The sequence below is a fragment of the Pteronotus mesoamericanus genome, unplaced genomic scaffold (assembly GCF_021234165.1).
Source record: "Pteronotus mesoamericanus isolate MK-2021 breed Mesoamerican mustached bat unplaced genomic scaffold, CSHL_Meso_final contig_657, whole genome shotgun sequence".
NCBI lineage: Eukaryota > Metazoa > Chordata > Mammalia > Chiroptera > Mormoopidae > Pteronotus > Pteronotus mesoamericanus.
In genome coordinates, this window is record NW_026555229.1 from 21,552,431 (window position 1) to 21,576,070 (window position 23,640).

The 23,640-nt window shown below is 50.8% G+C and overlaps 1 protein-coding gene across 5 annotated transcripts; it reads right to left on the reverse strand.

Moving 5' to 3' along the window:
- Positions 1–6,741: 6,741 nt before the first annotated feature.
- OAT (ornithine aminotransferase) lies at positions 6,742–21,523 on the reverse strand. Of its 5 annotated transcripts, none has more exons than XM_054581661.1 (11): positions 21,446–21,523; positions 17,106–17,185; positions 16,236–16,466; positions 14,475–14,699; positions 14,278–14,373; positions 11,948–12,075; positions 11,261–11,383; positions 10,388–10,516; positions 9,507–9,620; positions 8,514–8,658; positions 6,742–7,465 (listed from the first exon to the last, which is right to left on the reverse strand). In XM_054581661.1, the coding sequence occupies exons 3-11, from the start codon at positions 16,435–16,437 to the stop codon at positions 7,305–7,307; spliced, it is 1,323 nt and encodes a 440-aa protein (XP_054437636.1). In that variant the 5' UTR covers positions 16,438–16,466; positions 17,106–17,185; positions 21,446–21,523; the 3' UTR covers positions 6,742–7,304. The 5 variants fall into 5 exon arrangements, with proteins under 5 accessions (XP_054437636.1, XP_054437634.1, XP_054437638.1 ...); XM_054581659.1 differs by having other exon boundaries at positions 16,236–16,470; XM_054581663.1 differs by having other exon boundaries at positions 21,434–21,522.
- Positions 21,524–23,640: the final 2,117 nt, after the last annotated feature.

Here is a 23,640-nt window from a genome sequence, read left to right on the forward strand (position 1 = left end):
CTGCCCCATTCGCTGGACGCCCTAACCCCAGGCAGGCGCCTCCAGCATGCGGCCAGCCCGTGGTATCACCAGCGCCCACTCTGAGATGCTGCGGTCCTGGGTCCTGATAAGGGCCAGACGCAGGTCACGGCCACAGGCCTGGCTCTCTTCGCGGTCTCCCAGCTCTAAAATTCAATCACATTTCAAGAGTAAGCTCTTCGAGGGCGGAGGAAGTCACACTCATTTCCAGGTTCTCTAATCTCTCTTTCCATCCACCCACAGGCCGTCCATGCTCACCCAGAGCACAGGCGGGGGTAGAGGTCCGATCCCCTCACCACTTGGACCCTCAGGGGCCTTCCTGGGCTCTGTCCAGCCTCAAGGCCCCAGCCAACTTTGCTGTCAAGAGCCTTGGGCTAGAATAAGAAACATACCAGGCCTCAAGGGACGGTCTTAGAAGCACAACCCACTTTTTGATCCAAATTGCAAATCACTCTGGGGACCGTCTGCTCACTCAGCAACCCTCTCCCATTTTTGCCCTGTTCCAGCACATCCTCTGAGTCCTTGAGAGAGAACAATGGGATCCCCTGCTCTCTGTCCTGGGGTCATTTACACGGGAGCTCACTGTGCCCTTGGCTTCTGTGCAGGCGTCTGCCCGGCAGGACGAGAAGCCTGTTGCAGGGACGTCCCCAAGCCTCCCGGACCGACGGCAAGGCAGAGAGGAGGGGCTGGGGCCTGGCTGTGCCCCTCTGCAGGTCGGGGGGAAGCAAAGACCCAGGGCTGCCCCGCCGCGGGGGCCACAGAGCCCCGGGCCTGTGCCTCTGCTCAGCCCGTCCATGGCCACCACGACACCGGGCTGCAGACCCCTGAGTGTGTGGCTGGGGTCACCCAGGACTGCTGTTGACCCTGTTTTGGCAGCGCTCACCCTCTCCCTACCCCGTCCCAGGACCACCACCCCCTGCTCGGTCCTGGGCCCCCAACTCTAAAAGCAGGCAGCCGGCTGCCCCACGCGCCCCCAGCTTGGGATCCACATGCCACCCTCCAAACAACCCTGCACAAGTGCCAGCTGAGCACCAGCCCCCACACCGGGCGCGGAGGGTGGGCCCAGTCGGGTGACCAAGAATGAGCCCACCAGAGGCCCAAAAAGAGTCCCTCAGACCATTTTTAAGCAAACAAGCTGATGCTGTCACGGGAATAGCAGCACCTCCAGGGAGGTCTAGACACGCGTCTCGGCCGCCCCCACTGCCACCTGGGAAAGCAGAGCACCACTGTGACAGGTCGCTGTCCCTGCACAGAGGCGAGCCCCTTTCCCAGGAAGTCCAGGGTCTGTCCCTCCGCACTGTTAGGGGGATGTCCCTCCCGTCCCACGCCCGGAGCCCAGGGCGGCCCTGACGCATGTCCCACATACAGTGAGGACTCGGGTGGGGGGGGAGCCTCCCAGCATCAGGTGCCCAGGCCCCGATCAGCCCCGCAAGGCAGAACCGGGGGCAAAGGCCCAGCCCCAGCACTGTGCGACCGTGGGCGAGCCAGTCAACCCGAGGAGCCTCCGTTTTCCCACCTGCGGGAAATAACAGCACCATCGCACCTCCCTGCTGTGAGGTGAAACGAAAGAACCGCCTTTACGCATCTCACAACGGGCACCGGAGAACGTGAGAATGTGTGTATGGGGCCAAGGAACGGAACAAGACGACTTGTGCGGCGTCTCCTGCCCCTGAGACCCCCAGCCACCCCAGAGCGGGAGGGGTCCCCTGCTGGGCCCCTGTACCCCAGTCACAGGCAGCAAGATGCTGAGCGCAGCTGCGCTGAAGGCCTGACCCTGCAAACCACAGGCAGGGGGCTGGCGTCGGCTGCGACCCCACCCAGCCGGTGTGCTGAGGTCCGCAGTCTCCTCAGGGAAGTCTGGGAGGGGACAGCTCCACCTTTCATGAGCTCCCTGCGCGGTTCTGGAGCAGCTTGTCTGCAGGGCTGCGCTCGGACTTCGGGTTCTAGCTGGTCAGAGCGGCGGGCTCTTCCTTACGGGGTCCCTGGCTCCCTCCCTTCCCGCCTCTCCCCGCGGCCCACCCACCACGAGGGTCCTCCCCACCTAATTAGCAGGCAAGTCCCGTTCTAGGAGGACTGAATGGGTCCCTTCTGCTCCGGGGCATCCCTCACAGTGTCCCTTTGTAGCCGCCAGCCTCCTGACCAGGCCAAACTGGGTCCTCAGCTGTTTACTCTCCGGGCAATTTTGACTTCGCCTCCCAGCTCCCACCTTCAAAGCTGCGATCAGGCAGAGTAGGGGCCGTGTGGCGCGCGTTGCCCTCTGGAGAGGTGGCTGGCCACAGGCGGGGGCGGTGCCGCAGGCACCCCTGGGCAGGCCGTGTGCAGGGGTGTGTCCCCCCAAACAAACAAACACACTCTGGAGGTGAGAAGGGCAACCGGGCAGGCAGGCAGGAGGGAGGCAGTCTGACAAACGACGCCCTGGCTCCTGCAACCCCCCGGTGGCTCCCCAAGGCTGAAGAGCTCCCCACCTTGAGACAGAGCAGCCCACAGAAGGCTCCACAGAGGCAAACATTCCTCCAGACCCCGAGCAAGGCCCCTCCTCACCTGCAAGAGCCGAGGGCTATCCTCCCCGCCCCAAAAGGGCAAACTAGACTTCCTCTCCTGAAGGGAGGCTCCCGAGCTGGCGGCCCAGGTGGTGGGGGGCAGAACCGAAGCCAGGGGTGGAAGCTACCTCCCCCACCTCGGGAAGGGGTAAGGGCTGCTTCCAGGCCAGCCCGACCACTCTTGAGCTGGAGGCCTGCGGGCCACGCGTCACTGTTGGTAACAGCACAGCACCAGCTGGGCTGTCTGGGCACCAGGCTCCACGGGGGTCAGGCCCCACCTCCCACCTGAAGACTGACACCTGCCTGCCCTCCCCGGGACTGGGTCTGTCAACTACCAGCTCTGCAGGGCTGCTGCGGGGACCGACGACGGCGGAGAGAGGCCGTGGGCGGTCTGGTTCTGCGGTTTGGAATTTCCTACAAGGAGCCACATGTCGACACGATAATTAACTCTTACAAAAAAGTCCACTGCGTCTCGCGCGCGATCGCAAGGCTCGGGTCGGCCGCTGTGGACCCTGGGCCTCTTGCACCGCCCACTGCCCGGTTGTCTCTGCGGCGCGAGGACCCCCAGACCCCGCGCCCTCCGGTCGGTCCGCTCCCGGCAGTCAGAGCCCCCGGCCCCCGCGCACGCGCGCAGCGCGGCTCTCGGTCGCCCAGCGCAAAGCTTTGCGGACAGCGCCCCCTGCCGTCCCGAAGCGCCCTGGGCTCTGCGCCGGCGAGCGGGTCGGGCCGAAACGAGATCCGGCGCCGGGGTTTGCGAAGGAGTTGCCCCGGGGGCGCTGGACCTCGGAGGGGAGAGACCACTTGCACAGCCCTGTCATTCTCCCAGAGCCCGAAGACCCCCCCTCCCCGGCAGAAACAGGCCTCCCATTTGCGAGGGACTGCCTTTGGGGGAAACTGAGTCTTAAAGGATCTTAAAACCCCCGATGGGGAATGGGAAGCCCACAAAACCCGTGGCTGCTTTCTGGCTGTCTCTGCGTGAAATCTCCCGGGTCCTGCGCCCCGGCGCCTCTGCGGGCTAACAGACCCGGTGCTCCCCGGCTGGGGCTCAGGCTCACGCTCACGGAGGCAGACCAGGGCCCACGCCCGGAGGCCAGCTGCGCCCCTCCAGGGCCACCCGCTAAGGGGCTCTGGCTTAATGCAACCCCCTCATTTCATAAGCACAGACAGGGTGTGGCTTCCCTGAGGTCACGCAGCCTCTCAGTAGTGGGAACAGCACACCCGCAGCTCTGTCAGGGTGACTGCCACCCACCCCCGTGCCACAGCCAGTGAAGCAGGGAGGCAGTCACTGGGCCCGCCCAGCTCTGCCACACTGGCTCTGTGCACGTGGCAGGTCCCTTCCCCTCTCTGAGCGGAGCAGGAAAGCACTGGCCAGGCCCTGCGTGGCCCTAGAATCCCCAGGGCAAGCACAGGCCCCGTCCCTGCCGCCCCCGCCTCGCCCCCCCCCCCCGCCCCGCCCCCTGAGGTCCTGCAGCTTCCTGCGCTCTGCTCTGCTCGTTGCAGGCTTACTTTTAAGCTACCCCCGGGGGTCATGACTTCCAGGTCAGTCGTAAGTAGGTGGCGTGGCACTCAGGAGCCACTGAGGTGCTTTGTGGGAAAAAGGGCGCTGGAGGGTCCTACGAGCATCTTTCCCTTCCCGCCTCAGAGAGGAAGCTGGACGCCTCTGGGCCTGAGGGCCGCCACCAAGACCCGAGGCCACAGGCCCTCCCTGGCGGCCGGCGGCTGGCGGCCGGGTAGCCCAGGGCGTCCACAGTCCCCTGCACAGGCTGCTCGGAGCAGGTTCCGCCTCACTCGCTCCTCTCCAGCTGCCACCCGCTCTGCGCCGAAGTATCCGGGGGTAAAGTATAAAAGCCTTGCTAGCTCCGGTGTTTTACTGAGGGACAGGACCAATGTGCGGGCCGCGGGTGGGGGGGCGCGGCCGGGGGGCGCGGCCGGGGGCGGGAATCTTATTTGCAAGTTAATCAAGAGAAAGGGTGGGGAGCTGATAAAACTCTTCTGAGCAATGGACACAGGCAGGGAACAGGAAAGCAGTGAAATGTGTATTTTAGAGTTTCTCCTAAACAGACTAAGCTGCTCTTGTGTAACTCCACATACTCATGAGTATATGTGAATCCATCTTGAAGAATCCATCCCCCAAGTTAGAACGGAATTGAAATGCTTTTCACACCTGGAGCATCTCAGCCTTGCTCAGGGCAAACGGAGCTGTCCCTGAGCCACCAGCCCCTGGGGCACCTGGGACCACCTCCTGCCTCCCCCCAGAAACCTTGTCCAGCCCACCCTGTCCCCCCGACCCCCTACCCCAGGATCCAGAGCTCTGCTACTTACTATTTCAATGACCTAAGGCAAGTTTCTTTCTCTCTAGGCCTTGGTTTCCTCATCTGCAAAATGGTACCTGATGTTCCATTTTGCCATGTGTCTTATAAAAAGTCTAGCCCCCACAGACATCAAATCAGAAGCCCCGCCCAGGCCAGCAAGCCATCGGTATGAGCAGGCAGTCCCTCCTGTGAGCACCGGTTCACCCACCTGCTCACTCACTCCCAAGCTGCTAAGGGTGGCTTAGAACCTAGGTGAGGCGGGGAGCAACGGGGTACTACTAAATTCATGAGTTCCTTGCCTTTGACGCTGCAACCCACCGCTAGAGACCACGGAGAGACTCCAACCACTGTACAAGTGGTCACAACAGGTTTTGTTTATTAAGGAGTGAAAAAAATGGAAACAATCCACACATGCCCCAATATGAAACTATAATATTTTGACATAACATACTATAGTCATTAGAGAATGCGATGAACTTGCAGCTACTGATATAGCAAATCACCCAAGCAAATCACCGGTGTGGTTAAGTGGGTTGAGCGCTGTACCACAAAGCTTTGAAAGGTTGCAGGTTCAATTCCGAGTCAAGGCACCAGCCTGGGCTTCAGGCCCATGCTAGAGGCAACTGATGGATGTTTTTCTCTCTAACATTGATGTTTCTCTCCCTCTTTCCCCCTCCCTTCACCTCTCTAAAATTAAACTTTTTAAAAAAAATCACCCAAAATACCCCATTGAGGCAAAAAAAAAAAAAAAAAAAAAAAGTTGAACAATACCATGCATAAGGGTACTTCAATAAAAATGGTAAATACAGCATTCCCCTTACCCACAGGCAATACATTCCAGGATTCCCAGTGGGTGCCTGAGGCTGAAGGTAGTACCAAACCCTACATGTACTGCTTTCCTATACATAGTTTAACTTGTAATCTAGACACAGTAAGGTATTAATGACTATAATAAAATAGAGTGATTATAGCGATACACTATGACAGATGTGAACGTGATCAGTTTCAGGACACAGGCTGGGGCTTTCTGGCACGACACGCCATCAGCTGGAACCGTTTCTGTTCACGTCTTCACCCACAACTTCAGTGCCTTCCCATCTTACCATCTGAGCCATGACCATGCGCTGTGTGGCTGTAACTTCTGCAGTTTGAGGTGCAATGGCAGAACTCACATCAATCTTCTTCCTTCTTCACCCTTCCAGGTAGATTTGTTCTTACCGCAGACCTTAGGAACCTCAGCGTATTTCTTTTTCTTTCCTTATTAGGTCAAGAACTTTCACCTTTTCACTTTACTGCTCCTCTGTGGAGTATCCAAACTGCCGGCACCCCTACTCTAGCATGTTGGGGCCATTAGGCAAAATAAAGGTGACTTGAACACAAGCACTGTGACACCACACCAGGCTCCGAAGAGACCAGGGGAGGGTAGCGTTGGGGATGCTGGACAGAAAGACGATGCACGTCCAGGGTGGGACACAGCGAGACAGCCAGAGACCTCATCGGGCCCGCCTCAAAGTGGCACACAATGTAACACCTATGAATTGTTTATTTCTGGAACCTTCACTTAACACTTTCGGACCACAGTTGACCACGGGTAACAAATCACAGGTAACCGAACCTGCAGAAAGCAGAACGGCACGTAAGCGGAGACCACCGTGATGGGTACACACAGAAAAATGCGGCTGTTCCGAAAGGGGGAAGGGCGTGTTCTAGGGACTTCTTACAGTTTCTGGAGCTGTAGAACTGACCACAGAAACTGAAATGCTCTTAGAAAACATCACATCACAGGCAAAGAACATTCTCAAAGAGCGTAAAGACGCCAGGCACTCGGCAATGCTGCACACTGACAGCAACGGCACAGGGATCACAAAATAGGCATTTCAAATACAGGCTTTATTTTAAATTTAAAGAACAACTACTTGATAATAAGCATTTTGTACAAGTTTTACCAACACTGGGAACATAATTTAGGAATGTTAAAAATAATAATTCTTAATTCAAAATAAGGACACCCATCCTGGTGTGGGCTCATATGAACTTTATTTCAATCTAATAGTTTATTTAACCATTTAATCTTTCCTAAAAGTCAACAATTATGATTCTACTTTAAAAGGTTAAACCAGCCTCCTATATAAAACCAGTCTCCTATATAACTTTTGAAAAATAATACATTTACACCAGCTAGAAAACGATAAAGACGTAAATAAATTGTACGGGGCTCGATCAGGAGGCTGCCTATGTACAGAGAAGTCCCACCTTAGGAAGCACGCGCCACACCGAATGCAGGCGCCGTCCCATTCCCTTACACGGCAAACGGCATGATTATGAATGTCATGCTCGTATGTATGAACTGAAAAATACACATATTAAAAAAAAGTCCTTGAAGCTAGACCCCTAAGCTAGAGGCCTGAGGATGGTAGCAGAGCCGCCCCCGCCCTCAGAAAGACAGGATGGTCTTGTTGATGATTTCCACGGACTCCTGAATCTCGTCCTCCTTGATCACGAGCGGGGGCGCCAGCCTGATGATGTCGCCGTGTGTCGGCTTGGCCAGGAGTCCGTTGTCTCGAAGTCGCAGGCACACCTTCCACGCGTCGTAGTCTGCAGAGAAGCACGCGTGCTGGTCAGGGACGAGCGTTTCCACACCCCCCACCGTTGGCTGGGCAAGTGCCGCCCAGCAAACGACCCACCCCCCGGCCCCCCGGCCCCCCGGCCCCCCGCCCCTGCTCACTGCCCCGCCACCGCTCCGGGTGGCGGCTCGCTTTGTTCTGGTCTTAAAGAGGAAGTTACTTGTCAGCAAGTACGTAACTAGGTTTGAATGGTATGATCAGACATACGGTTTTTGTTAGTTTTTCATAAAAGAAAAAGCAAAAAAAATGTGCTTGTGCTAAGGCTGCCATATGAATTACACAAGGACCCAATGCAAAAAGAATCCGGGTATGACACAGATAATACCTGGCAGAGGAGCAATACCCAAAGCCCAGCGAACACTCCCGAGACGGAGCTGCTTCCCGACCTGGGGGCCTGGGCTCACCATCGGCAAGCACGGCTCTCAGCCCCAGCGGCTCGCCACAGCCACCGCTGCGGGCCCCAGGCCGCCGCTTCACTCTCCGGGCTGGATCCGCCTTCGCACGGAGGGGTATCACAAGGAAATCCAGCAGGGAACCCACAAGGGACCCAAATGACGTACTAAATACACAACAGTTAACCAAGTGGCAGCGCGGGGCATGGGTATCATCAGCTTCGCCACTCATATCGTTGCTACTGCTGCTGCTACGGCTCCGCGGATGAGCCGAGTTTCAAAGTGAGAGAGGAAAACAGCAGAGAGCAAACGTTTAAGGGAAGCGCTCTGTGCAGGCTTAACTAATGGAAAAGAAGTTTAAACTTCCAAGTACTACATAACTAACCTAGGGCAGAATAACAAACGTCGGAAAGGAACAAAAACAGGCCCAATTATTTACATGTAGCTTTGTGCCGGAAAGCCCTCGTGAGCCTATAAAATAAATCAGATGACACTGAGCCTAAGAGATGTGCTCAGCAGGTGGCCAGTCCGCAGTTTTAGAGGAAGCCAGCAACCAGACAAAATGCCAAATGTGTCTGAGCTCTTCCTATAAAAGTAATACTTGAGAAGAAGGTTTTATCTCCGTACCTTTGGTTTCTCGGATAACAATGGCGTTGAGTAGCCCTTTGCCCCGCACGGCAGTTACAATGTCGGAAGGCAGCTTCATCAGCTCATTTCTCAGGATGGCACCCATTCTGTCTGCATTTTCAGCAAGGTTTTCTTCTTCCAAAACCTATGTTTGAAAAGAAATTACACAAACGGTAAGACTGCCCTTTTTTTACACTGTTCTTTGGCTCAGAGAGAACCTTGCTTTAGTCACAAACCCATCATAAATCTGACTTTATGGCAAAATAACGATTGAAATTTGTTAAAAGCAACTAATATTGTTTTTCTTTTTTAAAAAAGATTTTATTTATTTATCTTTAGAGAGAAGGGAAGGGAAGGAGAAAGAGGGAGAGAAACATGGATCAGTTGCCTCTCACACACCCCGACCTGGGGACCTGGCCTGCAACCCAGGCATGTGTCCTGACTGGGAATCAAACCAGCAACCTTTTGGTTCACAGGCTGACACTCAGTCCAGTGAGCCACACAAGCCATATTCTTATGAGTTGAATAAATCATGCACTAAATATAGTTTAATTTTTTAACTGTACTAGAGTTTATTTTTTTTCCTTGAAAGTCCATCCTTAGAGATTAGATAATTGCATGCCTTTGGGAGGCACCTGAGTACCAAATCTGAAAGTGTTCAAATACATGCCTAGAAAACACCAGGCGCGCTAAGCTAGAGGCTTGACGGGCCAGGCCTGGCCGGAGTGCGAGCCCTGGGCGGGCCACCCAGTGCCCGCAGGAGCAAAGCGCAGGGCACTGCCGACGCCAAATGCGCTCGAAGGGCCCCGTCTCCTGAGCCGAGGTTACGGTACTTGCTGAGAAGGCCGTGCTCCTACAATCGCACCCGCGTTCTTCGTGTTGTGTAATGCGTGGCAAGCTCACGACACTTCTCATTACACCAGTGGCTCAAATTTTAAAGCCCCTTCAGCCCCCCTAAAGGAACCAACGCGGCGCGGCCGCGGCGGATTTTACCTCGAGGGCTGCGATGGCCACGCGGCAGCCCAGAGGGTTGCCCCCGTACGTTGACCCGTGCTCCCCGGGCTTAATGGTCAGCATTATGTCATTGTCACACAAGACCGCAGACACCTGAAAGAGAGAGGCCAGCGCTCACCAAACCGTCCCTCAGACAAACCCTTCTGACTCTTGGCTCCCTAGGGACACAGAGACGCACGAAGCGGGTATTAAATTGGACAGAAAGCGCCAACAAACCAGAGCTGCACATCTGCCACCGTCGCCGCCAGGGGCACGCGGAGGGGGGCCCTAGCGCCGCCCCGCGCACGGCTGGGCCACATCGACGGCGCACCGCGGCTGCGTTTCTGAATTAAGACAGAAGCTGCTTCTGCAGTAACATAATTAGAATTCGTCCCACTTTCAGGGTCAAACACGTTAACTGCTTGGAAAGTGATGTTCTGCACTATCCTTCCGAGCCCTTCAATCCAGTGCAAACTGCGGGCTCGGGAGCACACCCAAGGACGCGACTACAGCAAAACACGGAATCTTTCTCATCGCTCCCTGAACCCCTCATGGTTTTAAACAATTCCTAATGTTACGTTTCTGAACCATGTTAAAGAGCATAGAAGTCTACAGAAATACATTTGGGGTAAAATGTTTCCATCCAAAACAAACACAGCAGCCAATTCCAAGGCGCACTCCACTCTTCAGTTAAAATTAACTAAGTGGGTCACCCAATGGAACGGAGACGCTGTTACCCACATTCCAGGTGACCTACAGCGCACTAAGTAAACGGCGCTTTAAGAGAAGCATCTTTGTCAATGCTACTTGGCAGATGTAAAAAATATCTGAAGGCTAAACTTCATGAATGTAGGGTACAGAAAGGTTAACAACCAACTTACTGGGTATAAGCCACCAGAAAGTGCCTTTCCAAGGAGGATCAGATCAGGCCTGACATTCTCGTGGTCAACGGCCAGCCACCTACCAGTTCTGGCCAATCCTGTCTGTATCTCATCGGCAATAAACAGAACCTGACAGAGGACAACGTAACAGCATTAATCATCCATTTCGTTTCCATGGGGAAACAGTGGTCTTTATTTTACTCCCCCCTAACCCCACACAGATGCAACATCTGCCACTCCCTCGGATCTGTGAAAATATTTTAATCACCCATTTCAACAGTGGCCTATGACAACCTTGTAGACACACCAGTGTCCCTGTGTCAAGCCACACTCCCCGGAGGCCTGCTCTGCACGGTCCTACACAGCAGAAAGGCACTAACGCCAAGTGAGGGCTTTACCAGGGTTTCTGAGTAGAACTACTCCCTGGAAATGAATGAATTCACTTGTTTGTGCCACAAACATTATTATATATTTACTGCTTGTTATTATTATTAAAATAATAATTTTTATTAAAATAAAAATTATTATTAAAATAATAATATTTAATAAGTAAATTATTAAATATTTACTGCTTGTTAAATACACACCAGCTAGGTGGGAAGAGGAGGAGAGAACTTCAATGCTGGAGCAGAGGACAAGGGCTTGGGAAGAATCAGAGGGGCCCCCGCAGAGAGGAGAGGAAGGAAGGCGGGAGTCTGCCCCCCCCCGCGGGGCCCGCCGGCCTGCACGGCCAGTGCGGGCGGGGACAGAGCCCTGGAAAGGGCCGGAGCGCGAAGGACGATGTCTCCCCCTGGTGGAGAGGTTGGGTAATCTCCGCATGTCCCATTAGCTGACCCCTAAGAGATGCGCGCGGGAGGGAAAAGGGGCCCGGACCTGGTGCTGGGTGCAGAGCTCTCGCACGCCCACCAGGTAGCCTGGGTCGGGAACAATAACGCCCGCTTCACCCTGAATTGGTTCTACCATGAACCCGGCAACGTTTGGATCCTGAAGAGCACGCTACAAAAAAAAAACATGAATACGTTTTAGTGGCTTCCTTTCTCACCTATTTGGAAACCTGAAGTCACATAGTGCATGTATACAGTGTCCTGTTAAGAGTAAATGTAACATTTCTGACTGACATTCTACTATCAAAAACTCTAAATACTTCAGCTTTAAGCTACTCTATCCTACATTTTCTAATATACAGGAAAATACACTCTAAAAATTAGAGAAAAATGGCCTTTTTAAAAGCCATTTTAAGTTCATTTCATTTTTACAAGCTCTCCATAATTTTCAAAAGCTAGCTGAAAGCGGAGTAATTTCATCTAATCATTATACAGATCCCATCCAAGTTACTACTTACACAGCATACAAAGCTAAAGTGTTAGCTGGTTGTCAGGATCAGACCACGGAACTTGGTTTCCCACGCTGGAAACTGACTGACCATCAGAGACCAGTGTGGAATCTCAGCCTAACTTAAATACGTTGGTTTCCATCCATCGCGTCTATGTGGAATTCATACCGTCTACAAACTTAACTCCTATTTCCTGTGAGGCAAAGCACGCAATGCTGGTGACATACCTCAAGAGCGGGCAGGTCGTTGTACGGAATGATTTCAAAACCTGGCATAAACGGCCCAAAGCCTTCGTAACTGCTGGGGTCTGTGGAACTGGAGATGGCGGACATAGTTCTACCCCAGAAGTTTCCAGCTAGAAGGGAGAAATGCACAGTGATTATTTCAAACAAACACCCAAATTTAAAAAGCAACAGTCTCCCCCAAACACCGTCCGACAGTCTGAGTTTTGAACCGCCATGAGTTTGCTGCAGAGAGCTCCCTGTTCGGGCAAAACCTGGTAGCAAACCCCACGGCCCCCACGGCCCCCGAGGTCCGGCCTTGCGGGCGCGGGCGCAGGCAGCTCCCCGCTGAACCCCCAGCTGCGGGGCACAGCCCCCGAGGTCAGATGCACGCCTCCCCTCACTGGCCCAAACCCCAACAGCTGAGGCACTCAGTTCATGTTCTTCTAGATGTGACAGAGAACGCCACCTTCCAGAGAATTTGCCATTTTCCTTGTACAATCCCATTGCTACGGGCCGGCTCGTCTACAGAATGAATTTTACATTCCATTTGGAGACAGTACCCTCAGGCAATCCAAGCACCTTCAGTGGTGCCTTCCTCGGTATTATGATCTCTGACGTGCTCAGAGGCAGGCAGCTGCCGTCGCACAGAAGCCCTTTTCACCCATTAGCCTATTTCACTACTGAGTCTGACGGAGGCCCCGCTGGGCGGCGGGCGCCGCTCCGGGCGCACAGGATGGCGGCCGTGATCGGCGGGCCCCTTGCCCTCGAGGAGCTCGTGTCCTAGTCCGGGGGAAAGGCCGTCACACAAAGCAAATGCACGCGATCAGTTCAACGGGGTTGAATTCAAGGAAGGAAGAAAAACAACGTAGAAGAAGAGAGGCTTGCGGGTTGTCCTACTTTCTTGTTTTTAAAATATCTTCCCACTACCGACAATTAACCCACTACTGAATTACTGGCTTATGACTTCATAGTATCTCTAAACACTGCTGGTGCCACGCCTCTCGCCGACAGTGGTCCCCTCTTCCATGGTCCACAAGCAGCAGCATGTGGATTCTGACCAGGCTTGTTTAGAGAAACTGTGTCGACTGGGCTGTAAGCCTGTTTGCTCAGCCTCCATCCTTACCCCGCTGTGTAAGGACTGACAGCTAGGGGCAGCCTTCTCTGTCTCTGGGTGAAAACACCTTTGCTAAATAAAAGAGACTGGGTATGGCCTGTAAGAATAAAAATCACCGGAAATGTCATTTTTGTCTGGAAGAGACCGTTATGTTGTCTTACAACTAAAGCACAAGATTCCAAAGCGGCAGGTCACAGAGCTGTGCAAAGATTTCTCCTTCAGTAGTAATCTGTCACCCCCAAACACCAACCACAGCGGGCCCCGAGTTGAACCCTGGATCTCTATTATGTTATGAGGTTTCTAATTTAGCTGCATTTGTTCACAAGGCAGAATATTTCACGACTATCACAGGAGTGAATTTTGACCATGTGCAGTGCTAAGCTTATCCATGCTTTGTTTTTAAAAATTAAAATCAGCCCTGGCTTGTGTGACTCAGTGGACTGAGTGCCGGCCTGAGAACCAGAGGGTCGCCAGTTCGATTCCCAGCCGGTGCACATGGCTGGGTTGCAGACCAGGTCCCCAGCAGGGGGCACACAAAATGCAACCAAACATTGATGTTTCTCTCCCTCTCTTTCTCCCTTTCTTCCCCGCTCTAAAAATAAATAAATAAATCTTTTTAAAAAAATTAAAATCAATGCTTTAAAGAAAAGTCAAAGCCTGTCAACTGAACATCATTCTCAGGATTCCAAAAGTCAGATTACATCATCAGAATTCACTGCTGCGTCTCCCCGGCCGGCATTCAGGTCGCTCCTCTCAACCCTTCCCAGAAACACACCCCGGGCAAGGCCAGCCCCACCTCCCAAGAACTTCTAAGAACCTGATGTGACAGTTCATCAAACGGTAAGGCTCAAACTTCACACCGTACCGAGGAGGTGGCCCCATTGTAACATAACCCAAGCTCAACAACCTAACAAAAACATTCTACTGTAGACCATCTAAGGAACTGGAAACCTGCTGTGAAAACAGCAGATAAGTGGATGAGAAATAAAGTCACTCATTTTAGAGAGAGAGAAGTAGAGAGTTAATTAGGAAAGAAAAATCTCCTATATGAACAAATATTTAGAAATAAACCCTAGAAAAGAGAACCTCTCAATTTTTATGCAACTTTCAACAAATAATATACCAGGTATGAAGCAAACACATTGGACATTCTCATCAGTAAATTAAAATGGTAAACGACACCATGTGTTCAAACCACAGAATGCCGAATCTCACATACCTGCAAAGATGATCTTGGCTTTGTACTTGGGGATGCCCTTAACGGTGTAGCCCCACCTCCGAGCAAGTTTGCAGGCGGTCTCCCCAGCCTCCACGCCTGTCCAGGGAGAAAATGCCTCCGTTTTTGACAATGTTTTAAATTGCCAGAAAATAATAAAGCTATTTGCTTGGCTAATAAAAGAAAACGGAATATTCTACCTGTATTCATCGGAAGAACTTTGTGGTAGTTGAAAAGCTTCGTGATGCGCTCTTCATACTCCCCCAGCACCGCGCTGTAGAAAGCCCGAGACGTCAGGGTCAGCTTGGCGGCTTGACTCTGCAGGGCGTCCACAATCTTCGGGTGGCAGTGGCCCTGGTTGACCGCGCTGTAAGCGCTCAGGAAGTCAAAGTACTTTCTGCCTTCTACATCCCACACGTAAATGCCTAGAACATATAAGGAAAATGACTTCAGGAAAATCACGAAGGCCAGGAGAGGTTGAAAAATAATTTTAGGAAATAATTACAAACACTGTGCTTGTTAAGGCATGTTTTAGTTCAAGCCTAATAACTAACTCTGGTTTATAAGGAATTTTTTTTCTGTCTGGTTTCAAAGGAATATTTAACAAGAACACTATAACAAAGTTAGAGTTTAAAGGGAGGAGTTACGCAAAGCATAGAAAGCATGGTTAGGTGACTGTCACAACCAACAAAACAGGAAAAAATATCTCTAAGTCATACATCAAGCTTACAAGGACCTAGAATCCAGCACTCCTACAACTCAACAAAAAAGACACACAACCCAATTAAAAAAGGTCAAAGAACTTGAACAGGCATCTCTCCAAATAAATGATATACAAAGAAAATGTATACATGACCAACAAGCACATAAAAAGATGTTCAATATCACAAGTCCTTGGAGAAATGAAAATCAAAACCACAACAGCATTTCACACCCAGTAAGATGATTACAATTTAAAAAAAAATAAAAGAAAGAAAAACAAATGTTGGCAAGGCTGTAGAAACCGGAACTCTCATTATTGCAAGTGGAAGTATAAAATGGCACAGCTGCTATGGAAGTAGCTGGGCAGAAGAAAATTCTTTGTACTACTGTGGCAACTTTTTTTTCCTTAAGTCTAAAATTTTGCCAAGATAAAAGTTACAGGGGAAAATGGTAGCAGTATCACAGTTCTTCACTTAAGTGTGTTGCAATCCATCACGACAAAGACGGACTGAGTTCGCCCTGTCTCCCCCAGTAGCGAACTCAGCCAGCACCGGGCACTCGGCAAACGCTGAACTACTGTATCTCAACACAGAAACAAAAGGCCTCTGGAAAAAAGGTATACAGAGAAAATAACTGGGTTGGCCAAAAAGTCCGTTTGGTGTTTTCCATAAGATGGCTCTAGTAGCACTTAATTATCTTCAACTTCATGCTAAACCATTTTTTGGTAGATTGTCTGTGACAGCTGTTGTATCAAAGTGCATTTAAAAAAAACGTCAAAATTGGTGAATTTTTGTGTAGCCATTTTAATATTGAAGATGGAAGAAAGCACACAATATTTTCAGCATATTATGCTTTAATTTTTCAAGAAGGGTAAAAACACAACTGACAAGCAAAAAAGATTTGTGCAGTGTGTGGAGAAGGTGACTGAACAATGTGTCAGGTGGTTTGCGAGGTTTCATCATGGAGATTCCTTGCTGGATGATGCTCCACAGCCGGGCGGACCCAGTTGAAGTTGATAGCGATCACACCGAGACATTAATTGAGAAGAGTCAACATTATACCATTGTCAGGATGTCGGGAGAAAGCCAACATCCTCAAAATATCCAAATCAATGAAGTTATTGGTGAAAATGAAAAATGTGTCTTTTATTTTATGGAAAAAAACATACAGACTTTCTCGGCCAAACCAATATAAAAGCAATATTTATATATAGGGTTTTAAAGCAAAAGAGGAGGGAGTTTGGATAACTCAAAACGTACCTTTCCCTCTCTCCAGGGCTACAGGTAAAGGATGGTAGTTGTGAGCACCATATTTAGATTCCCGTTCAAAAACGTAATCAGAGGACAGAGCAGGGCCTCCGACTGTTTTTTTAGTCGCAACAGATGTAACCGAAGCCACCGATGAGTGAACTCCCCGACGAAGCACAGCAATGGGCTGGAAACGGGCCAGTTTGGAAAGCATCGTGCCCTTCAAGCAGGAATGTCACAGATCTGTCTAAAGAAGAGAGAAGGTGTCGAGACAGAGTTGGGGTATGTCGACTCACTAAATTATTGCTGAGCGTTTGTCATGGTCCACCGAGAAATCAAGAACATGAGAACTAAAACCTTAGGGAAGCGTGAAGGAAAAAAGAGGAGCAAGTGGAAATACGCACAGCAGTGCCTGGCAGGTGCGGTGCCGCGATGGGCACAGCGCGCTCCGGGCTGTGCGTGCGGGAGAATGGGGAAAACTAGAAAAGCAATTAATGGAGGGTGGGGGCGGGGGCTTTTACTTCTCAGTTGCACCCCTCTGTACCATCTGATGATTTTGCAATAAATTCGCACACACACACTTTTTTTTTTAAGTCGTCAGTGCTGAGAGTAATTCAAGGACAAGGAACTCATTCTGGGAGGTCAGGCAAGGCTGAAGCACAGCCACCCGGGTTAAAGGCTGGTGCCTGACCTTGGAGAGTGAAGCCATTCAAAGGTACTTACATGGGTGCATAATCGCCCAGCACACAGAGCTGCCAAGTTAACAAAACTTAATGCTTGGAGCTTGGCTCGCTCCCCTCTGACTGGCACACCCAGTAAATCCAGCACGTTTGGGAATCAGCAAGTACCTGTCGCAACCCAGCCCTGGGATGACACACTCACCAACTGCCCTTCCCACAGTTCAGATAGGAATACAGACTGCAATCCCGAGATCTTGGGATGGTCTTCAGGGTCAATAACTCCTGAAATAAAATGCAGAATTACATGCATGACTGGGACGAAGGGCCCTAAGATTTTATCTCAGAGAAGGGTGTATCAACAACAAACACAGTTATATAACAAATATTAGCTCTGGCTGGTATGGCTCAGAGGATTGAGCACCAGCCTGCAAACCAAAGGGTCGCAGGTTCAATTCCCAGTCAGGGCACGTGCCTGGGTTACAGGCCAGGTCCCCAGTAGGGGGCACATGAGAGGTAACCACACATTGATGTTTTGTTCCCTCTTTCTCCCTCCCTTCCCCTCTCTCTAAAAATAAATAAATATAATCTTTTTAAAAAAAAAGAAATATTGAAGTTTAAAAAAGAAATAAAGAAGTTAAAAAGAAATATTAGACTGGAGATAGCTGCTAGCAAAAATGCAAAAACGTCTAGGTGCCCTAGACAGAACTTCCCCGAAGACCAGTGCTAAGTCCAAAACATGGATTTTAACGTCGTTTCTTGGGCTCCTTACGCTCTACTCAGTATGAATGAACGCTTTATTTGACCATCTAAAAAATTAAACACTTTAATTTTTTAAACACTTTAGGGTTTAAACACTTTAAACACTAAAATTAAAACTTTTAATTTTTAATTTTCGCCTTCACCAAATTAGTAATAAAATACAGCACTTCTCAATGGTACTCTAAACTACTTTCTGCAAAGAATTATAGTCATAAGAAAAGCCTTAGAAGTGTTTGTACTCTTAGACCAGTAATTTCACCCATATGATTCTAGGGTAAAGAAACACTCAGGAAGCCCTGGCCGGGTAGCTCAGATGGTTAGCGTGTCGTCCTGATACGTCAAAGTTGTGGCTTGATCCCCAGTCAGGACACGTGCAAGAATCAACCAATGAGTGCAGGAACAAGAGGGACAACTCCCTCCCCGACTCCCTCCCTCCGAAATCAATAAATTAAATTTTTTTAAAAAGCCAACATCAATCATCCTCTCTTCCAAAAAGGCCTGGAAAACTGAGACAAAAGTGGAAAGCCCAGAGCCTGAGGCCAGGAATTACATCCTGGCTGGGGCCCTCCCTTTGTGTGTTCCTTCTGAGCTTCGGCTCCTCTGCTGGGGAAACGAGGCTGAAGCCACTCGGGTCATTACTGAGGACTAAGCGAGATAATGTTACAGCACCCAGCCTCTCAGAATTAGCCAATTTCTGCAATATAAGAATCCACAGTGCCATGGTTTTTTTTTTTAAACTAGAGATTACTTTCTTTAAAAAAAAAAAATCAGTAAAACTTTTCTGTTGATTAGAACCCTCCTGAAGACTCCCAGGTAACCTTGCACAAACTTTTGTCACAGGTCCTATCGCTTTGGGACACTTGTCTGCATGCCTATTCCCCTGCTAGAATCCTCCTGGGCTCTTTTTTTCCTTTTTTAATTTACTTCTAGAGAGAGGGGAAGGGAGGGAGAAAGAGAGAGAAGCTTCAATGTGTGATACAAAGATCAGATGCCTCCTGCACACCCCCAGCTGGGGACCTGGCCAGCAACCTAGGCACGTGCCTTGACTGAGAGTCAAACCAATGACCTTCAGTTCGCAGGCTGGAGCTCAATCCACTGAGCCACACCAGCCAGGGTGCTACTAAGCTCCTTAAAAGAACAATAACTATGTCTTAAAATTCAATTTGCATCCAGAACCTAGCCCTGGTTTGGGACCCCATTTGCATTCCCTGTCTGTCCAATGAATGAGGTTTACTTAGACGTAGGATCCCTGAAGGAGGCAAGGCAGGAGAAGGGGTGGGGAAGACCCTCAAGAGAGACAAGCCACCCTGGCTGGTGGCTGGTTGGTTGGAGCATCACCCCTTAGATCAAGGGGTCACAGGTTCAATTCCCAGTCAGAGCACTTATAAGGCAGCTGATAAAAGAAAAAAGGGAGCAAGACAAAGAGAAAAGAACACCCATCCTTAACTACGTTGGGTCTGGCTCTAAAAGGTGGCTGGCTTTCTCTGAGACACTAGGTAAGACATGCTAGTCTTTCCATCCAGAGTTCGCTTCACTAGATTTAATGACCTTCATGATCAAGGTCAAGTGTTCCAGTGTGAACATTCCAGGCTGTTGTCATGCATTGAACCAAAGCCCACACTCAGGTCCTAGACAAGAGAAAGAAATTTCTATCAACAGCAAAAGTTTTAACATCAAATGTTTTCAGTAATCCACATAATTAACAAAGTCCTTCTGCAAGCTACTGTTACTCCCTTCTAGCTAACCCATCCTACTTACATTAGAATATACCTAAAACAGAATTTCCAACCCTGGCTGGTGTCGCTCAGTGGATTGAGCACCCACTGCAAACCAAAGAGCCCCCGGTTTGATTCCCAGGTTTGATTCCCAGCGTAGGGCACAGGCCTGGGCTGCAGGCCAGGTCACCAGTGGGGGGCGCGCAAGAGGCAACCACACGTTGATGTTTCTCTCCCTCCCTTTCTCCCTCCTTTCCCCTCTGCCTAAAAATAAATAAAATCTTTTTTTAAAAAAGAGTTTCCATAAAAGGTTGGATTTTGAAGTGTTCATTTAGTGAACACTATGAAATATTATTTTTTAAATCCATTCAAAGAAAAATCGGAGTTCATCAAAAACAAAAACCTTAAAATATTCCACTTGAGTAAATTTGGTTTTACTATATTTGTCAAATATTTACTTTTCTTGAGGTAACCATTCACAACAAATACAGTCCTTTCTTAAAAGTTCTGCCAACAAAAATTTTGTGGTTTTTGTTGTTTTTCTTGTTTTATGTAACCTGGCTAAAATTCAACTGAGTTGCGTCACTGGCAAACTCACTGGCAAACTCCTTACGCAGTACAACAGAAAAAGACTCCACTAGGCACCTCCCTCCAACGGTCTCCAAACACTGGTCCACTCATCACCGTTTTAAAATGTGTGAGATTTAGCCCGCCCTCAGAAACGCAGGCAAAGCCATAAAATATGCCCACAAGTATAAAGGCAGAGTATGAGGGGAAATGCAAATAAGGCAGCCCCTTGAAGGGGAGGGGGGGGGGAATGCCCTTTAAAATTTTTTTACTATGTAAAGATTACTGGCTTTGAGGGCTGGGGGGAAGGATGCAAAATTAATCTCAAACACCACGAAAAACTGTAAACCCCCAAAAATAAGCTTTTTTATTTGTCTTATTTTTATCAAAAGATTCTTTTCGCATACTTGGATCTCTTTCATAGTCAGGAACTAGATTCTCTGAAGAAGGAACCAGAATATTCTAATGAAAGAAGTCTTTCATGCCTTTCCTGTTTATTTCTAATGAATTAAGGAATTTGGATCACACACCTACGAACAGTTCCAGGCTCCCACTGCGTGAACTAGTTTACCTACAGAAACTTACAAACCCCCAAAACTGAAGATTAGTAATTTCTTCAAGGAAAGCCACTTCGTTTCCAAGTCACTCCTTCTTAACCCCCCCTAACTTATCACATCTTATCAAACAGGTAAAACTGAACCCTAAGAAGATAAGACACACAGCGAGTGACAAAGGGAGGAGACCGCAGGTCACTGTGTCCCGCTGAAGTCAAGGGCGAGCACTGATGCTCAGCACCCGTAGAAAAGGAACGCTAAGAATGTCGCCTTCAGCTGAAGGCCCTGTTGGCCCCAATGCCTCGACACCATCTCATTAACCTGCACGTTATTTACTGTAAGGTAGCGTCTACTTCCTTAATATTTTATTCGGACAAAGGCTGGAGGAAAAAAGAGGAAGGCTGGAAGGGAGTGATGAGCAGTCTGGCTGCAGGGCCCGGGAGCTGCCCGGGACGTCTCCAACAGCGCCCCCGCCCGGGAACAAAAGCCACCGCCTACTGAGCAGTCGCGTCGTCTGCAGAATGCACCCTCCAGGCCTAGCTCGGGAACGCAGGCCTGCGGGGCCCGCAGCCCCCGCCCCACGCCCTCCTTCCTCGAAACCCCGACGCCCGAGAGGCGCGGAGCCAAGACGCAGATACCTTGGGGAGCCTGGGGCCAGCGGGCGCGGGGCGCGGAGGGGCCGGGCCAGCTCCGCCCGATCTGGAAGGCGAGGGTGCCACATCCACAGCTCTCTGCCTCCCGCCCTCGCCGGCGACTCCCTGGCCCAGTGATGCAGCCGCCCGCCGCGGAGGCGGAGCCTGCCCGCTGGCCGAGGCCCAGCGCGCCCCTTCGAACGGCTCCCTCGGAACCCGGCCCGGAGCGGCGCGCGTCCCTCCGCCTCGCCCGCCGCCGCGTGGGGCACCTGAACCCCGTCCCGAGCCCCGGCCCCGCCGTACCCGCGCGGATACCTGGCAGCACCTCGGAGACTCGCCCGGTATGTGCGATTCGGCTGAGCTGGAGCGGCGAAGAGCGACGCGTCACAGAGCTTAAAGTGAGGCTCCCGCCCCGCCCTCGGGACGTCCTTGCCTCCCATTGGCTGATGTTGAGGGCTGGGCACCAATCGTCTTGGGCCCCCTCGCCCCTCCCGTCCCGCCAGCGGGGCCTGGCGCAGACTCGCGCGCTGTGGATCCTGCCAGGAACCGCAGGTTCGAGCCGCTCTCGCGCATCCTGGGCCTGGCCGCTCTGGGAGGCTACCGGATCCTCGCGCCCGGGCGCCCACCTGGCTTCCCCTCGGTCTCTCACTGCCCGCCCTTTGCTGATGGGAACACGAGGCCCAAAGGAATGAAACATAGGTTGGACCTCCTCGGGCTAGCGGCGTTGCCTGAGCCCCTGCGCCCGGCCGGACCGCGGGCTTGAACCCCAGCCCTGTCCCCCAAGGCCATGCTCCCAGTCCCTTGTCTCGCAGAGCCTCACTTGAGGCTCCAAAGTCAGCCCCACCCCGAGACAGGGCTGCTGCCCCCTTGCCCTTGAACTCCGGTGTTCTGCAGCGCTGTTCCCGCTTCTGAACTCACCCCCAGAGGTCCTCATGGCAGCTGGAAAACACTGCCACCGCCTCGTTGCTGCCGGTGAATCCCTAAATGGCTGCAATACATTCTGTGTCTGTGTGTGTGCTGCGCCCTCCGCCCCGTTGTAACACTCGGGACACAAGCAGGGTAGGGAACAGCAGAGGGTAGACGACGTTCGAGGGCAAATGGAAGACATTCAACATACATAACTAGGTGGGCAGAAAGTAAAGTCAAAGCTACATGGCAGGGGCTGGGAAACGGTGGAGGCACAGAGGCAGAGCCGTCAACAGCGAAGCCCAGGTTTGCAGGTGTCCAGAACAAACCCAAAAGGGATTCGGTCCTCCGGGCCCCGTGTTCCCTAGGCCAAGGTCAATCACTCCCATTGCTGTGGCCAGGCAGCAGGCTCTGGAGTCACTGAGAAGAGGCCTATGCCTTTTTATTTTTTTTTCCTATCAGTCCACTACCCTGAATACAATGTGGTTATATTTTTGGAAGTTAGCCTGAGGGATTAGAGAGAGATCATTTTTCCCTGTTCCTGTTCTACAAACCTGGGCACACATGTAAAGCCAAGCCCAGCTCTCAGAACAATGAGAGTGCACAGGAACCCCAGGTTGTGCCTTCACAGGTGGGAGCAGATACTTCCAAGTTCATAAAGGTGGCATGACGCTCAGGAGGCGCGTGGCGCCTTTGGCCAAAAGGCTTTGAGGCTCACAGATAAGGTGCTCGTTAACAAAACTGCATTCATATGCAAGAAAGTGCTGAGAATGTCTGGGTTTTATCTCTCCTCCCTTATCAGAGAAATGCAATAGGTACAGAGAGCATGATAATATTTTACAGTTTCTCCACTAGCCGTTGTTTTTTCAGCTTAACCCGACCTTGGAGATGTAGACAGGAAAGCTGCTTGTTTTCAGCCATGAAATAGAGCTGCTTCATTGGCATATATTTTATTGGTACAGTCTGGAAACATGTAAGGACAGAGCATGCATTACAAAGATTTTTGAGCCTCTAAAACTATTCATGGATTCCAGTCATTAACTCTATGGGAACTGTAAAACTGAAAGATAGAAAGACTGATCCCACAGCAGATATGCAACACCTAGATTAATTTTATCAGTTCGTTCAACAAATGTCTCTTGAGAGTCTATGTGCCGGATGCCACAAAGGGTTTCACCCAAGGGTACAAGCACATCGGACTCCTTGGTAAGGAGGGCAAAGTTGAGGAAATGCTCCTTCGACAGGTGTGAACTGAAATCTTGCAACCTTGACCGTCTGAAAAAGCTGCCACTACACTAAAAGGGAAAGGATTCTTGATTTTCTTACATAGGCAACTCTCAGTTACTCTGGGACCAGAAAAACGATTTATGGATTATGCAGGCCTCTTGCTTTTGAGTTCTTCCTCATCGTCCAAAGTGTCGTTACTTGTTATTAGTATAGCTTACATATACTTGGGCTGGAAATGCTTAAAAGGGAAGATCCAAGCTGACAGCGAAGGAGGAAGTCTGGTCATGAGACTTAGCTTATCAGTGTTGGGTGATTTTTTACCCAGCATGAGAAAGTACTTCCCCCTGAGTTACATTCACTCTAAAAAGACTCAGCGC